The sequence below is a fragment of the Colossoma macropomum genome, unplaced genomic scaffold (genome assembly GCF_904425465.1).
Source record: "Colossoma macropomum unplaced genomic scaffold, Colossoma_macropomum, whole genome shotgun sequence".
In the NCBI taxonomy this organism is placed as follows: domain Eukaryota; kingdom Metazoa; phylum Chordata; class Actinopteri; order Characiformes; family Serrasalmidae; genus Colossoma; species Colossoma macropomum.
In genome coordinates this window covers 26484139-26502943 of record NW_023494791.1, presented here as the reverse complement: position 1 = coordinate 26502943, position 18805 = coordinate 26484139, and the positions used below count along the sequence as shown (strand labels likewise).

At 39.6% G+C, this 18805-nt stretch overlaps 1 protein-coding gene across 3 annotated transcripts in view; it reads right to left on the bottom strand.

Moving 5' to 3' along the window:
- Positions 1-10612: 10612 nt before the first annotated feature.
- sertad2b (SERTA domain containing 2b) overlaps positions 10613-18805 on the bottom strand; it is a 48413-nt gene continuing 40220 nt past the window's right edge. For 2 of the 3 annotated variants that reach the window (XM_036574670.1, XM_036574668.1), the window contains exon 2: positions 10613-14589. In XM_036574670.1, the coding sequence (XP_036430563.1) occupies positions 13470-14585 (1116 nt within the window). In that variant the 5' untranslated portion in view covers positions 14586-14589 and the 3' untranslated portion in view covers positions 10613-13469. Of the gene's footprint in view, positions 14590-16295; positions 16388-18805 lie in introns of all 3 variants that reach the window. The other variant, XM_036574671.1, reaches the window with a different exon arrangement.

Sequence of the window (18805 nt, the reverse complement as noted above, 5' to 3'; positions counted from 1 at the left end):
TGGAATAAGGACGGGCTTAATCCAGAGACTACATGAAGCTAATCTGGAGAGCTTTCAGCGACTACAGAGTCTGTCTGTCAGAGGTGGACGAACAGGGTCGAGATGTAACATAATAGAAGTTTTGGGAATATTCAGAATACAGAAATTAAGTATCTGAATTCACTCCAAATTACATTTCGTAAAGACAGTATTCAGAATACAGTTACTTTACGTTTACATTTTTAGAAGAATACTTTTATAATACTACCAAATTAAAAAAAAAAATGTACATCATCTTTTAAAGAAACACCATCAATGCTTGTTTATTGACAATTTTAAAATCAGCACATGGCATGTAGCAAACATGCTCATTAACTGTAAAGAGGAACTCAACAGCTTCTTTACACTGAAATTCCTGCTAAATCAATGTGATGAGACAGTTATTCATCTCCTCATGCATCCTTATCAAGATGCATTCTAAATGTATTCTGAATACTGTAGCATTGGAGTAGAGAAACAGAGGAGGTCCCCACAAACTACTGGCTTCACCCTGATGTTAGCCCAATCCCCAACACAGAACACAGTAACTAAACCCACTGACACAGAATAACACTATAAACACGTACACATAACTTTAAACCAATAAAGGGGCGTTAACAACAACGATAAGTCCCTTTTTAGGATGGCACTTGCCTACCACGAGTCCCCGTGTGTGGATGCTCGCTTGACTACACCTTCCGAGCTCCTCAGAGTCAGCGCTAGCCAGTAGCAGGTTACTACAAAACATTACTTTTTAGTGTATTGTAATGGGATGCATTACGGAATACATTTTGTGTTCAGTATTCACTCATCACTACTTTTTCAAAGTATTCTGTCCAACCCTGTGGACAAAATATATTATTTCTACATTGCTTGAGTGCATGTAGAAATATTTGTGATAAAACATGACGAGTAAATTCTCTATCTGTATTTCTACTTAAGTTAAAGTCTGAAAGTGTTTGCGTTTAGATCATTAAAAAGTAAATGCACTGTGATATTCAGTGAACAATATCTGTTAAAGGAGGTCTGTACTGCAGACTTAAAAAGCTTAAAAGGCATGTACTTTAACTCAGGTGGATGCGTTTTGAAGAGTATAGCTATTTTTTCTCAAGTAATATTTTATGAAGCGTATTTCTTCTGTCACAGAAGAAGTACAGAAGTTTTGTACTTTGTCCACCTCTGCTGTCCACGTATGGGAACTTCAATTTAGGATGCTTTACAAATATCATTAAAAGTTCCACCATGGTTCTGTAAATGTGGGGAAAAAAGTATGGTTCAAACTCCTGAACACTAAACCAACTCTTTCGCACTGGCGAGGGGTGAGAGGGGTAATGCCCCCAAGTGACTCATTAAGCTGCTTGGTCCAACTTATGTTTTTCAAACTTAGAATGGCTTGTCTTAAAATACTCCCTTCAAGCCTTATTTGTTGTTCAGGTGTGAAATTGACTGAGGTTACATTATCTCATCCCTATAGCGAAGATATTCCACCAGTACACAGAAAGAATGCACATAATACACACTGATTACTAAAATTATAACTGTAACTCTACATTTACACAGGAATAAGTAATATGTGATGAAAACTGCAGAGCAGTCTATGCCAAATTTGTATAAAAGTAGCAAGATCTACAGATCTCCATTGTTTTTGAGAGACTGGCCTTTTAGTGTTCAGAACCATCACAACCTACCAACGTTCACAGTAAGAACAGGCAGAAATGTGTGCACCCACAAGCATGTATTTGCTACATTAAATAATAATATAGGCTCGCAAATATGAGAAAATACTCAATAAATAATTATTCCAAATTTTGCTTAAGTACATGTAACTGAGTAAATGCACTCAATACTGTCCAGCTCTAATATTTAAAACCATTAATATTACAAATCCTGTGTTTTTGCTGTGTAAAATATTTTTTTTTTGTAAAAATATATTTTACTAGGTTAAAATATTTCATTCCTAATTTGTGATTTGATTTCGCTGAGCTTCATTGATAGCCTGAAATAAAGATGGAATTTAGCTTGAAATAAGAAGAATTTGCCAGTTTTTTTTAAAAAAAATTCTGCTTAATTTAATAAATAAAATGTAAACAAAATCATTCAGAGTGGTTTGATGAAAATGCTCTGTTCTAGCTCTATTCTGCATCAACTTGTCGAGTCAGAATTGTTCACAGCAGTGGTCGTAGGGACCTGGTCTTCTAAGCATTTAGTGCTCTTAAAATGCTACATCACAGAAAGTTAATACTTGAAATGTTATATCTTGTTTTTTTTCAGATGTCCCACTATTTTGTCATCATCACAATACATAAAACTCAAAAGACACCTGTAGGTTCACTGGCCATTTTAGATGATAAATAAAATTGCTATAATTTTGTATAGATTGTGCCTCCTGGTTCTCCACCACTGTAAAGAAAATCAAAATTGGTAATTTCTCTACAGTAAACCATCTCACATCAGACCACTATGAATGACTTTGTTTACATCTCAGTGACAAAAAGTGGAATTGTTTTAGAATCAGTGGAATTCCCCTTTAAGATCAAGCTAGGAGCCAGAAAAGCTGGTTGTAAACAATCCTTAAACACACTTGGGGGCAGTGTTGTGCAGTAAACCAGTAAACTGTTTAATGACGTATTATATGAGTTCAGTCAGTGGAAGACAGTGTGGATTCCATACCTATGGGAGATATACTGGCTGGATCATTACTAGTATAATTATTGAGCTACTAAAATCTAATGTTTGCTTTCATTTTATTTTCTGTAAATTTCTTTTAATAGTGATATTAAAGTTCCCTACTCCTTCATTTTCCCTCAGATGTCTGTTGTAAAAAAAAAACACAGAGGACTCTACATGCACTCTGCCATCTTTAGGTTTTTGCAGTAATGTGTACTTATATGTCAAGCACAAACTGGCACTCCAGTGACACCTGAGACAAAAACCTATCTGACTTTAGCATAAGCAAATCCGTTGTGGTCAGGCATTGGGTGAACACAGTTTGTAGATTCCTGGTGTTCTTCTCTGAGTGGCAGCAAAAGGCAGCATGCACTGTGACCCAGTCCACGCATAAGTGTATTTGAGCATGCAAATTTAATAAGTGTTTATTTAGCGGGGCCAGGCTGTAATTAGGTTAATGCTGCAGCAGCGCAGGCCTCCTCTCCCACTGCTCCATTCTCCTCACCTGCTCAGGCGGAAAGCCCTACAGACTGGCCTGGCACTGGGCACAGCTCTGGCCGTGCCCACCTGGGCCTGATGGACATTTCATCTGTTTTGCCCGCTTGCCTAGCGTGCTCTCAGCGTCCGGCACTTTAACTGACACCAACCGTCAGCCACCCAGATCTCTGCTGAACAAACTCATAGAAACCATTAAAGGTTTCTGTTGGTTCCTGGCTGTGTACAATAGTCAGTAATGGTATTTTGGGTTTTCCTGATGGGTCGATATCACAGTGTAAAGGATTGTAATGGTTTAACATGTGTCCTGGGACTGGTTCCAGATACATTTGATGGTTCTGGACGGTTTCTGCAGAGCAGGTGAAAATGAAGAGCTAAGGCCTGTGTTAGCTGAACTGATGCTGTCTGATAAAGATGTCCTTAAAAGGACCTTTAAGCTTCATTAGTTCCTATCATGTAATTCTCCCCATGATGTTGCTTATGATTCTTCATCTGTTTTTATTCTCACTCTCTCTCTCTCTCTCTCTCTCTCTCTCTCTCTCTCTCTGCCTTGCTGAATATGGCTGTTTGTGTGTGTTTTCTGAATGTCACACTCCCACACACTTCCTCACACCCACTGCTTCCATGCTGCAGCTGTGTGTGGTCTGCCTCGTACTTCCTGTTCTGGCTCCTCTCTCTGGGCCTTTCCCCTCGAACACTCGCACACTGGAAATCACATGAACACGCTCATACACACGTATGCAGTCACACGCGTTGTCTCACGCACCCCAGGGCAAACACGCAGGTGGGCTCAGTGTGCTTTACTGTGGTCCTGTAATGATGAGTTCTTGTAAAGGGCCGCCAGGCCTAAATATCATGTTAAATGTCATCCATTTGTCGATGATATTCAAGATTGTTTCTCTGTCTATCTCACTCTAACTTTGTCATTTAAAAAGTTTATTTATATGGAATGGAAAACTACATTCAGTGTATGCTGTAAAAATTGTGTAAAAATTATTTTAACCTAAAACATAAGTAATCTTTTTGTCTTAAACATGTAGTTAATTGCTAAAAGTAAGTGAAAAGAAAAATAACATTACATCTTACATTAGATTATTTTAAGTTATTTTTACATTGTTTTATTTCTCTTATGCAACATTACTGTCTGAGGTTCAATAAAATCAAAACTGTTAAGCAGCCAGGTTACTTTCTATATCAAAACACTAAAGTGCAGAAGAAATAATGTTTGTGAGTGCTAGTTTAACAGCATCTTTAACATATAAAACTCTAAAGGGCCCAAATGTGTCCACACTTTAATAGCTATATAACTTTATATTAGCTTTATAGTGAATGAACAAAATTTTAAAGGGGATTTTTCAACATTTCTCTGTAATTAAACCATTGTGATATGAAAAAGTTATTCAGAGTGATTTGATATGAAATGCTCCATTCTACAGAAACGTACTGAGTCAGAATTGTTAACAGTGTATGGTGATAGGATGTTTAATGCCTCTAAAAGCAATCTCTCAGAAAGTTTTTACAGGAAATGGTTATGAATATCATGGCTGATGGCTGAGACACTGTTTTTAATGATAGTTCTGTGATAAAGTTTTCCCCTTGAACTCTTATTTTAAAATACATTGATGGCGGGGTGATACATGCAGTGTGTTGTAAGGTAAAAAATATTTTTTTCCTTTAGATTCACCATTATTTTACCATGATCATCTTTACATATAAGCACTCAACAGACCTCCACTGTAAAGAAATCTGCTTTGACAAGTTTCAGTACAATGCACTGCTTGACCTCTTAACATTCTGACTGACTTTGTTTACATCTCAAGAATAGAATTATGGAAATGGAAGTTTAGTAACTGAATAATAAGCCTAGAGTTTACGTTTAAGGTTACGCTAATGTACTTTTTTTCATTTGTGCGAATTCTGAAAGATAAAGGTTTTTTCCATGTACTAGTGGGATACATTAGCTTGACGGTATAAGTAAACATGTATTCATATTCAGGAATCTTTTTTTTTCCACATCCCACAAAGACACTCATGGTAAATTAAGTCATCTCATCAACCCTGAATCTTCTTCTGTTCAGGTTCCTCCATCTCTCAACTGCTCTTCAGTATCTCCACTGTGAGCTACTCTGCCCTTCATAATCATTAACTCTTGGAGACCTTTGGCCCTGACATATGTCTGCACCAGCTCAGTGTAACATGCTGAAACCTTTCAGTCAAGATAAAACGCTAAATCTCTGCAATATTTTCATTTACAAAGTTATAATAAGTGTAAATATATTTCCATTTAAAAGTCTTTATCTATTTGGTCTTGCATGGAGGCACAGTGATGGCAGATGACCTTGTCACTCTGTGCTATTTCAAAGCATGTGGCTTAAACAACTTGCAGTTCTTCATGTGAGCTAGACATTAAATGGGAATTCCACCAATTTTCTTTAAGTTCAATTCAGTCGTTGAGATGTAGACATTCAGTCATTCAGAGTGGTCTGATATGAAACGGCTCACTGTAGAGAAACTATCTGACTCAGATTTCTTTGCAGTGGTGGTGTGAGCAACCAGAGGTAACAACGTTTACAGCACAAATTATTTACTATTGAAAACCACCAGTGAACCTACAGGTATCTTCTAAATTTTTATATGATATATGTTAATAATGGTGAAATAGTGGTAAATCTTTTGGGAACTATGTTGCCTCACAACACCCTGCATGTACCCCTCCACCATGAATAGCTTAAAAAAACCTTCTAGGCCAAAATCTTATCTCAAAACTATTGTGAAAAACAGGCATCAAGCAGCATTCATAAACGTTCATAACCGTTTCATGTCATAACTTTCTGTGACATAGCTTTTAGAGGCATTAAACCTTTCAGATGTCTGGTTCCAGTTACAAATGCTGTGAACAGTTCTGACTCTGTAAGTGTCTCCAGAACCGAGCATCCCACAACAAGCCACTCTGAACGACTTTATTTACATATTAACTATTTATTTGTTGTATGTTTTGAAAAATAAGTAGAATTTTCTCTTTAAGAAGTGAGTTGAATAGCGATATTCACAGTCAACATTTATGTTTTTGGTTAATGTGAAAAAAGTGTTAAATTTAATAGAATCTACTTGCAAGTATATACATCATTTAAAGTTGAATAAAATAGATCATACACATCGACACAATTTTGTTTTTGAGTTTTCCTCTTTTTCGCAATAATAATATTGATGTAATATATTTTATTCATGTAGAAAAATGCAGTTTGACTCGAGTCAGTTCAGTGTATGATTGTTTTCAGTGTTGGAGAATATACGGTTTTGAATAAGTGTCACTCGCAGGCGTTTGTGTGTGAAATGTTTGATTCATAATGACGCCAATCCAGCAATGTGGCATCACCAGTTAAGCATGTTCCTCACGGGAGGGGAGCAGAGAGAAATGTGGGGGCTTCTACATCCTGCACTTCACATTCCAGCCGGTGGGGGCGCCGCTGTGCTGACGTAGGCGTTATATAAACATGTGTGGCCGCGTGTGTGTGTGTGTGTGTGTGTGCTGAGCAGGACTTGTGGTTGGCGGAGAGAAGGCGTGGCTCCATTCCCTCCACAGCCACAGCGCGAGCAGAACACGATCATTCACATATCCGCACAAAGCCAACCTGACAGTGCGAGGGGGAGGGAGAAAGACACAGAGAAAAAGAGAGGGAGAGAGAGCGGGAGGGAGAGAGAGATAGAGGGAGGAGAGCGAGGGGGAGAGAGAGTCTGCTGCACTCTCTTTCTCATACACACTCTGTGTCTCTCTCCCTCCCTCTCTCCCTCTCTCTCCCTCTCTATGTCCACAGAAACAAGGAAGGCTGTATATGGCCTCTGTGAACTGAGCAGAATCCAATTATAAATGCAGCTGCTTAGGCAGTTTGTCTCTCTGACTATGTTCACTCTTCTAATTGCTGAATAGTCCCGTGTGTTATTCTGTCACAGCAGTTGGAATATTTACAGAATAATCAAATAACCATGCTGCTGCTTAAAAAATCTGTTCTCTCCCTATAATATACGGCAGACGTTAAAGAGAGAATATGTTCAGAGAATAAAGAGAGAGACTGAGAGAGAGAGAGTGAAGAGGGCCACTATGTATAGATAGTGTGCAGGGGGCTCTGTATAGAGACTAAAGGGGAATTCCATTGAATTTTCAAAAATTCTGTGTAATGCAGCTGATTAGATGTAAACAAAGTCATTCAGGGTGTAATGATGCATTGCTGAGAAACTTACTGATTCAGATTCCCTTACAGTAGTGGTAATGGGAACCAGGGGTCGTAATGTCTACAATGGAAATGCAACCATTGTATTCACTGTCCAAAACCACCAGTGAACCTATGTTTTATGTGCACCCTTACCACAGCCTGCACGTAGATCTCTGCCATTAATGGATTTTATAAATGCTTTGTAGCACCTTTTTTTAAAATCTCAAATCTATAAAACAATGTATTTATAATTATTTCACATAATAACGTTCTGTGGTGGAATGTTTAGCAGCATCAAACAATTCTGACTGTAAGTTTCCCCAGAATGGTACATTTCACACTGAATCGCTCCAAATGACTTTGTTTACATCTTAATTCTTTGATTATGTAGAATTTTGTACAAATTGGTGGAATTCTCCTTTCGAGAGAGTGAGAGAGAGAGAGAGAGAGAGCAGTTGGCCTCTTGGACAGGTGTGTGTGTGGGGGTCAGTGCTGAATGAGAAACACTGAAGTGTATTTTTGAGTTGTTCTTTGGTCAGAGTTGTTGAAGGATCAGGAGAAGCGGTGAACCCTGTCTGATACTGTGAGCTCAGTGTGATGAAATATTAATAAACAGTGCTTAAGTCACAGTGTACATGCATCAGGTTGAATAAAGAAGCTGAATGGTGGCTTTAATCAGATTAATCAGGGCTTTTACGCAAATGCCTTAACAAACACTGAAATCAATAAAGAATGGTACATGCAGCAAGAGCCTACACTTCCTCCTCTGCAGCAGGATAAGAACCTTCTTATAGTGGAGGACTTACTCTTAAACACAAGAGCAGCAGAGAGGGGGAGAGAGAGAGAGAGAGAGAGAGAGAGAGAGAGAGAGATAGAGATAGATACGAGATCCTTGATAACAAATTCTTTATAAACAGTAAATTGATGCAGAGGAGTCAGTGCTACCTACTATTTAAGTTCATTTAAATGCGTTATGGATTTTGAAGATGCATTCAGAATCAACTGAAACGATTCATTGAAAGGGCCTCTTCCTGACATAAGCAGTGTAAGCAGTCACTTAGGGACACTGAGCCTCAAGGGGCCCTGCAAGTATATGGTTTTCGTTGTTGTTTGTCTCAGTTATGATATTGGCAGGGTAGAATCTTGTGAATATATCACTGATGAGTTTGCTTCCAAAAAAATCAATCAACCTTAATCACACACTGTAATTAATTTTGTTTGTATTGATTTTGTTTTTATCTATAAAGTCATACTATAAATAAACGAAGTAGGACCCCTCAAGTAGGATGTCACTTCATTGTGCATACTTCCTCTTTCTTTTGCAAGTAGAATGTTTTGGCACAAGAGCTGCCATCTTGTGCGTATGACTGTAATCACTCATTGACTCACTCAGCTCTTTTTTTGACTATATACAATCATATGCAAAGGTTTGAAGACCTTCAGGCATGTCACATTTTGCTGTTTTCGTGAAAATAAGTCCTGCACAGAGAACACTCTTAAATGTGACATTTTCTGCACACTTTAGTGCACAATTTCTATTTATTTGCTGAGCTTAGCCCTTGAAATGGCCAGGGTCTGCGAGTGGGCCCAAAGTTTCATTACACAATTCTGTAACCTAAGAATAGCTCAACCAGTTTGCACTGAAGTCCCTGTAGTTGCCAAATGTTAAGCTTCAGTATGTAATAAGCCTGGGATTTTAGGGGTTAATATATTAGAAACTACAGTTTATGCTTTAATTTTTTCCCCAATTTGTCTGTCAAATTTGGCAAATAAACAGTAATTGTATATTAAAATGTGCAGAAGTGTGTTCTCTGTGTGCTTATAACAATAAACAATGCGTAATTTGACAAGGGGCACCCAAACTTTTGCATACGACTGTATGTAATGCAGCTAAAATGAAAGGAAATGCAAGTTATGGTTTGAGATAAGAGAGTTATGCATGAGGTATGATGATTCAGTAGAAATACACAGAATTATTGCGTTTGAGTTATGGGAGTTTTAGCATTGCACTGCATTATTATTTTACAGCACTAAATTTGAATGTATTACAATTACAATTGGGTTTCAGCTGTATAATTTACATTAAAATGTGTTTTGTCATTTTTAAAATAAATAATATAAACATAATAATGTAAATACTAAGTAATTTATACTATACTAGATGTTTTATATAAATATATTTCATGTTCCAACACCAGGCATGTCTAAATCAGCTCAGTGTGGCACAAAACTTCTGCAAACATTCAAGCTACACAAACTACACATACCTACTTAGTTCAGTTAATATAAGAGAATCAGACAAAACAGTGACAAAGTAAGAGGACAGTGTAAACACAGTGTGAGACCTACATAATGAGTGACAGTTACAGTGATTGCAGTGTGAGTGACTCAGTCGTCACATAGAGTGTACATAAAAGGGGGAAAAACATCCTCAATGACCCGGCAGCAACTAGGCCATGCTCCGGCTTCCCCTTCCCTACTGCCTCACTCAAAGGCCAGATGCAGCCCTGTGCCGTCGACTAAAAGTGGCACTGCTTTCCACAGCGCTATGGCCCCAATGCTGGAAATAGACTCATGCTAGCAGCTCATGAGTCACCAGTGCAAAATGGTGGCAACTGTTGATGCAGAGAAATGTCCAGCATCTGCTCAGAGACACAGAGGGAGAGCAGTGGAGAGAGTGGGACAGCCTGAGAGAGTGATTCAAGAGTATGAGGTTGCTGCTCAGCAAAGACTGACCCCTCATAACTTACAACATAATAGCTTTTATAGTAGGTACTGAGTAAGAAGTCTTAAGATTAATAACAAAACAATAAGCCTGGAGTTAATCTATTAATTCTAAGCACATGGGCTGTATAGAGACCCACACTAAAGAGTGTATGTGGGCTCATATTCACTTTCAGAACTACATAACTTACATATTAGTTTCATATTAGTCACAGAAAAATAAGTCTGAAGATTAGTAACAAAATAAGACTGAGGTTTAATGGAGTTAACTTACTAGTTCTAAGCACAGAGGTTGAATAGAGGCCCACAGTAAACTCTTAGGGGTCTGTGTGTCGGCCCATGTTCACTCTCAGAACTCCATCACTTACGTATCCGTTTCATATTAATTATTAAATAAACATTAATAACTCAGTTATAAGCCAAAAGCTTAACAGAGTAACCTGATGTGTGAATTAAGTAAATATCAAATGAAAAAAGGACAACAATGACATGCAACGTATTTTTTAATAGTTTATTGTATGATATAAAACTACAAAAGTAAGACTGTTTCAAATTCATAGACACCTGTCCATATTTTATATATATTCTACAGTCCACACCTTGATGCAAATACAGTGATCATCAGTTGATGGGTTCATTTTTCTCTCAAAATGAATATGTTGGTAATTGCATAGAAAAAGGCACAGCTCCAAGGTCTGTGAAAAATACAGCCTCTCTTATTGAGCAGAAGAAGAGGTAACTGCCCCCCTCCTTCCCCTTCCTACCAGTGGTCTCTCTCAAAAACCACTCAACTACTTCTGTTTCCCCAAACAGGTGGCCTGTGGCACAGGCTGAAGACGGGAGACACCATGTCAAAACTAACAGTAACCAGCATCAGAAAGCATTCACTTCTGCTCTTCATATGTTTTGGCATTGAGGGTTAGCGACAGACTTTTTCCGAGAAAAAAAAAGAAAGAAAAAAAAGAAGCTTTGGAGTCTGAACCTCTGAAGTTTGAAGAGAATAAAATATTGCTTCACAAACATTTTCCCTTGCGCACGAACAAAAACACAGACATTAAATACTCATATTTAAATAGGGGTAGGAGGTGCAGACCTAGAAAACAGCCACAAACACCACCCCGAAATTATAATATAGGAAAACAAAATAGAGACAAAATAATGCATTTTCAAAACAGAAAAAAAATGGCTTCCAACCCAATTCATTAAGCACGATACATTCCTATAAGCAGAGTACATTCCTACCATACATTCTGTACACATTACAATCCAGATGGTAGCTTCACATCAAAATAAATATATTTACACAGGAAACAAAGAATAAATAAATTAAAACAAAAACAATCACTCCAAATCCAAACATCTTAAAATAATCAGTAATTGTAATTATGAATGAATAGTATTGCCCGCTTGGCTCTCATACTCCCGCTCATCATCGTGTTTAATTCTCAGATAATCTCTCCAGCGCTCCTGTCTATGACCTGTTCAAACTGACTCCCAAAGCAGGCTTCTCTGTAAACAGTGAAATAAACCTGCTATCTGAAATGGTCTCCACTGTCTGATGATGCCTGCATGATTCCATGCTATGAAACCAACATGCTCTTGAAATTTAACTGTGATGGGAAATGATATTGATCATGAAGTCATCGCTGAAGAACAGTGCTCTCCAGTGAATGGGTCTATAACCCTAAGCAGACGATATGAGAAATGGTCCCTTTGCGCATGAAGGTCAGAACTGAACTGAAAAGACAAAGTCCAGTTTGACTGAATTCAGTGGTTTGTAGTGAGATGCAGAACAGAAGGCATTTCTTCAGTGTTCTGCTGCACACAGGCTGTTTTTAACTACTGAATAACTGATGGTAATGGAAAAGTTTGGAAATCTAAACAAATCCTCTATGGTAATTTCAAACGCTCTTATATGCACAATCTAATTTCTAATGTCCAGTGCTGTTACCCCTTAAGATCTTTGTGACCATCTCTACTGGCCAAAAACCTATAAGCAAAATCCCAGCTGAGAGACAAAAGGGAGACGAGGAAAACGTTGCTTAGACACGAGTAGATGGCAATCAGTAAAACTCAACCAAACAATGGTATAAATAAGGTCAAATAAAACCACCCACCTAAAATCCTATAGCTGGCTTTTGTACAATTATATTGCAATGCTGCATGCAATAGTATGTATACCGTACCGTTGGAGAATGCAGGATGCGGAAGAAATGTTTGGCAAACAAGCGTAGATGACAAAATGAAAATAAAAGATGAACAAAAAAAATCACCATAAATTTGAGGCTGCCTATGACATCAGAAATGATATTTTTTGCATGAACAGGCACGCACACACTCACTTCCTGCACACTGGTGTAGTGTTTTTAAATGAAATTGCATTTCTTATGAGCACTGAAAATCCAAAACATAAAAAATGAGGAAGTTATGTTCATGCATTTCAACAGATAAAGACAAAAGGGGCTAAAAGTAGTTTACACTTTGCTTTTGATCAAGAGGGAATTATCTGCATACATTTCTTACAGCATAAAGGGACATAACCTTCACTTGGTTATTTCCCATTCAGGAAAAGGACTCCTTGTCACAGGACTAAAACTATACAACGTTGTGCGCATCGATACAATGTGCACTTATTGCCTGAACCCAAGTGACCAATGCAGATCTTTTCAAATCTGTTTGAAGGTAAATTTCTACACTGATCCCCAACATTTACACCAAGTTCATGTATAAATAGGCCAGTCAGGGTAAACTATGTACACTTCATATTAGAGATTGTAGAGTGGGAGTTTGGTTCAGTCAGGACATTAAAGTTGGAGCACAACCATTTCAGTATTTCTCCAATGTCAGTGACATATGAATAATAACACTAAAGAAGCACATAAACCAGGTTCCTCTTTTAAAATGTTGTTGTGCTTTTAGTGAAAATGAAAGTGACACGCAAATAGGCCTGGCATAGCACATTCTTGCACCTGTATGGTGACAAGGGGGAAAGAGAGCTGCTACTCCTTCTCTGCTTATTTTGAGAAATGAAAAAGAGATGATAACAGAAGGACAGGAGATTTACCAAGTGGTCATTTTTCAATGAAGGCACTCAAATCTGACAAGAAGCCAAGTGTGTTCCTTCATGTTCATTTTTTGGGAAAGGCGAGCACAGTGCATGCACAGTGTTTTGAGAAGTAGTACTGGGTGACATCACCATTGATTATTACAATTGCCTTGTCTTAAAAATCAAAAAACTGTACAAAACACCCACAATGTTCTTCAGCTTTTTTTTTTTTACACTTCGTATCTAAAAAAAAAAAATCTTTGATTTATTTTTGCATCTACTCCTCCTCTTCCCCTTCTCAGACCTGGTCATGACCCTACCAGGACCTCCATAATGTGGTCCAGTTCTGTGAGGTCCATTTTGAAAGGCTGGTTGGAGCTGACAGCGGGGGTGGAGCCACTGTAAGGGGACAGAGTCTTGAGGAGGTCATCGGCTGTCACCACGGGGGCCAGCTTAGAGGGGGCGGCCCCTGCAGCGGATGTGCAGGGGTCGAAATCGTACATGGATGTGTCGATGTCTGCGAAAAGGATATCGTCCAGGGCCAGGTCAGTGAGAAAGCCTGAGGAAGAGGAGGCGGAGGGGGAAGTGCTCATGTCCAGGCCGTTAGGAGGGAGGGTCTCCATCAGTTTCGAGTCGCTGGCCGCTATGGTTGCAGATGGACGATCCAGGTGCAGCGAGTTTAGGCCCTCCAGCTTGGGGCTACAGGGTTTGCTGCAGTCTTTGGAGTCCGAAGCCCCAATGGCCTGATTAGGGGGCTGGAGGGGCATGTGTAGGGCCACTGTGAGTGCAGAGGGGGAGGTAGTTGTAGGCCCTGCTGCTGCTTGGGCTGCTGGACACAGCTCCTCAATGTCATCCAGGGCAGAGGAGAAACTGTCTCCGCCCACTTGTGGATGGAGTCTGGACGGGACGTCCTGAAGGGACTGGGGCGAAAGAGAAGGTGGTGTGCAAAAGGCAGCACTGTCCTCTTCCAGCAGCGAGGCTGGGGTGAGGCACGCATCCAGCGGCGTTTGGCCGGCCAGAGGCGGGGCTGGGGGCAGTGGAGGCGGAGCAGGAGATACAGGGGGTGGGGCCAGGGGGGTGGCTGTGGCAAGTGAGAGTGCCCCAAAGGCTGGTTGAGCCTCCCGAAAGCCCTCATCCACTGGGTCATCCGGCGGAGGAGACGGGGGAAAGAAAAGTGGCCGCAGGTTGCCCTCCTGCTTCAGTTCCTCCTGTATGCGCCGCAGCATGTTGTTGATGAGCACACGCTTCTCCAGGCTGGGCTCGGCCAGAGCCCGCTGGTTATATAACTTCATCAAAGAGATGTTGAAGATGGTCTGCCTCTGCAGCGTGTAGGACACCTTGGAGAGGCCGTCGGCCGCCAGCGCTTTGCCTTCCACGCCCTCGTCATCCTCGTCCAGCTTCCGCTTTGCTCCTTTACCCAACATATATCTGTATCAGAAAGAGAGAGAATGCATGCAGGATAAAGAGAGAGAGAGAGAGAGTGAGAGAGAGTGAGAGAGAGAGAGAGAGAGAGAGAGAGAGAGAGAGAGAGAGAGAACATCAGATGCTGAGCCAAAACCTTCTTTCTTAAGTACGATTTAGATGGGATTAGTTTTACACGGAGAAGTTTGGTAATAAAATTACTACCAGATTATTTCTGAGGTTTTAGTCCCATCCCAATCCATCATGTTGTTCAGTTTTTACAAACTGTGCATTCTTGCATATGTACCTACAATAAAATAGACTGCAGAAACAACGTATTGTTTCATATACTGTTGGAAAAGAGCTTTTTGCAGAGTTTCTTAAAGGGAAATTCCATTGTTTTTTCAAAATTTCTACATAGTTCAGTCACTGAGATGTGAACAGTGAATGGTGGCAGATGTGAGATGTGAAGTAATCAGAGTGGTTTGATATGAAATTGTTTATTTTAGAGAAAATGAACGACTTCTTTACAGTAGTGGTGATAAGAGCCAGAGGTCACAATGTTTACAATAGAAATACAGCCATTTTATTTACTATCCAAAACCACCACTGGACCTACATGTATCATGTATTTATCTATATTGTAAAATACTGGTGGTTGTCTTGCGTGTATATCTCCACCATGAATGGATTAGAAACAAGTTTTAGGTCAAAACCTTACATCAAAACTATCATACAACAATGTTTTAGGCATCAAGCAGCATATTCATAACTATTTCATGTAATAATGTTCTGTGAGGTAGCTTTAAGAGGCATTTAACTATTCAGATGTCTGCTTTCTATCACTCCCACTGTTAGTATTCCAACTTGTTAAGTTTCTCTAGAACAAAGCATTTCGCAAACCACTCTGAATTACTTTGTTTACATCTTAACTGTTTAACTATGCAGAAATTTTGAAAAATCAGTGGAATTCCCCTTTAAAAGTAGAGACACTCAAGGAACTATTTCCTTGTATTCTCTGTGGCCCAAATCAAACTGGCCTAAATGTATTATGTTAATCTTTAAAATCTAGAAGAAGGTTTTTGCAGAAATAAGCCTGCTTTTTCATGTTTTTGGCCACAAATGTGCAAATATCTGTCATGTACAGAGATCTACCACAGGCGTCCCACAATAACATCACTTTACATATACAGATCCCAAAAACTCATCCCATCCAAATTGTCCTTTATTTCTCATCTCTTGGTAAATGACTATAAGTTACATATACCACATTTTAGTACACAAACAAAAACCATGGTCATATAAATATTTCCATAAGGTTCTAGTGAAAGAAAATCAAACACATAAGCTTAAAATGTGTATGAAACATACACATTTCCATAATAACAATGATTAGAAAGAACAGTGATTTGTAAAACATACTTTATCAAACTTAAGCCAAGAAGATAAATCTACAAAATGAAAAGCCATAAAGACCAAATACCACAGTAAAGTACAAAAATGCTCCTTTGGCAGGAACCACGTAGCATTTAGTTGATGAGATGGTATGTTAAAACTTGTTAGGCACGTAAACTGAAGTCATCATAAATAAAGGTAGATAAACATTATGAGCTGGTACATGGTATGTCGGACAAAATACACGACCAACGAAATAGACAGCCAACCCAAACAGCAGTTGGTTGGAGCATCAACAAGTTGACTTGGGTTAAAAATAAAAAGACCGTTTCTATTACCAGATTGTAGCTTTGTTGCCATGACACTGGCCCGCAAGCTGTCATCATATTAGCATTCTGAGCCTCCAGTGGGGTGAGATTCACTACAATCTCTGTGCAGCCGCCGCAGAGAAGAAAGAGCACACAACGACTCACGTTACAACTGTGCCAAACAGATAAGGTAACACAACATGGGGACAGGGCTTTACGCAAACTAGCAACTTCATAAAGCACAAGCAATTCAACCTGCTATCAGTCACTCTGAACTGTTAGAACCATATAAAAGAGTTCAAACAGGGGTGTAAATCTCTGATCTCAAAAAGATTTGATTTGATCATGTTTTTTGAGAAACTAGTCAACATGTCATGAAATCTCAAGCCTCAGATTATTTATAGCATGCACAAATGTAACTGGAGGAACTATTTACACAGTGATAGTAAACAGGCAACAAAAACAAAGCATCAAACTTTTTAAACATGTTTAACATTTGAAAATAGCCTGAGAATAGTAGCTAGAAAATAAGTCAGTACTTTTTTGAATATTCAGATTATAACTGATCATAACGTAACTTAACATAACTCTTTTTTAAAATTCATGCAGTCGAATGCAACTTCAGATCATTTTTCCGATGCAGTTTTACAGTTCACATGTACAGAGAAGAAGCGTGCAGGAGTGATTACAGGAATCCTGCTCTGACTACTGCTTCCTGAGCCGTGCTGCTGAGATGAGGGAGGCAAGTGTGTGTCAGACTTTCAGTAAGTGCTCACGGTGTAAATGTGTCATGCGAGAACATGGCACTGGTTTTTGGCTCCTGTAGTGTCTGCAGGACGCAGGGGGAGTGGGCAGAGGGCAGTGGGGCAGCAGAGTGGTTGGCTGTGTGAGAGAGAGGGAGAGATGCGGCCAGGGAGCGGACCCCTGGCCCCATGTTAGGAAACACCAACAGCACTCTGAGGCTACTGTACCGGCAGAGAGAGCATACTCGAGATTTACAACCTCTCTCAGGGGCCGCCATGTTGTTACAGTACACTGAGTCACTACGGCGCTGCGGAGAGAGTGGGCGAGAGACAGAGAGACAGAGAGTGTCAGAGAGGGAGAGAGAGAGAGAGAGAGAGAGAGAGAGAGACAGAGAGAGAGCAAGAGGCAAGAGACAGAAAGAGACAGAACAGGAGGTGAGAAAGGAGGAGAAGGAGAAAGGGTAGAGACAGAAAGAGAGACTGAGAAAGAGGGAGAAAGAGTGATAGAACATGAGGAGAGAGAGAGAGAGAGAGAGAGGGGCAGGGGAGAGAGAGCAGAGGGAGAGACAGTGAAGGAAACAAAGATAGTGGGGGGCAGAGAGAGAGAACAGGAGGCAAGAGAGAGAGAGACAAAGATCCATATTATAAGATCCTGTCAAAAAACAAAATTATGACAAACAATGAGTTCTAATTCTTAAACTCACTGTCAGTTTTGTAAATTTTATAATTATATATGCTGAATTTATCTAATTTCATAACACTTCACAGAGCATGAAAATGTGCATATGTCACAGTCTTTGCTCATATAGATTCCATACTGCGGTAACGTCCTCAGACAGCAGCAACAAGCTCCGTTCTCACTGCATACAGGCACATTCTTACATGTTGGCTTGAACGCGAGGGAGAGAAGTTTATTTTGAAACATTCAATTACACGGTATGATAGCGAAATAAAATGAGGTAGTCTGCATTCTTCAAATGTTACCATTTTTCTACGTGTCCAAATAAACACGTTTAATGGGGGCAGGAAAAAGAGAATAACAGCGAACACTGTAGTGTAAGCAAAATGACAAAGACGGGGAGAAAATGAGGAGGAAGAGGGGAGAAAGAGAATCACATCCAAGGAGAAGAGAGAGGAAGAGAAAGGGAAGAGACAGAGATGGAGCAAAAGAGGAAAAGCATGGGATGAGACTGAGAAAGGGTGAGAGACAGGAAGAGAGAGGAAAAGAGTGGGAAGAAGGAGAAAAAGAATAAGTGAGAAAGAGAGGAAGAAGATGAAGAGCAAAAGAAAGAGGAAAGAGACAGAAAGTGAGAGAGAGAAAGAGAGAGAGAGGGAAAAAATAAACAGCAAGAGAAAGAAAAAGGCACAACAGATAAAGAGGTAGGAAAGAAACAGACTAAGCAAAAGAGAAAGATAAGGAAGAGAAAGAATGAGATAGGGAATAGAGAGGGAAGATGAGATGGAAGAGAAAGAAAGAGTGAGAGAAAGCAAACAAGAGGAAAGAGAGTGAGCAAGAGAGAGAAAGAGCATGCGTAAAAGACAGTGGAAAAGGAGAAATATCGAGACAGAAAGAGAGAGGGAAGACACCGAGAAAGAGCAAGAGAGAAGAAAAGAGACTGGGAAAAGACAGACAGAGTGAGGGCCAAATTCAGAGGAAAGAGAAAGAGTGAGAGAGAGGGAAAAAGAGGAAAGAGATGAAGAAAGAGTGAGAGGGGAAGAAAGAAAGAGAGAGGGAAGAGACACAGAAAGAGCAAGAGAGATGAAAGGGTCAGAGAAATACAAAGCGCAAGGAAAGAG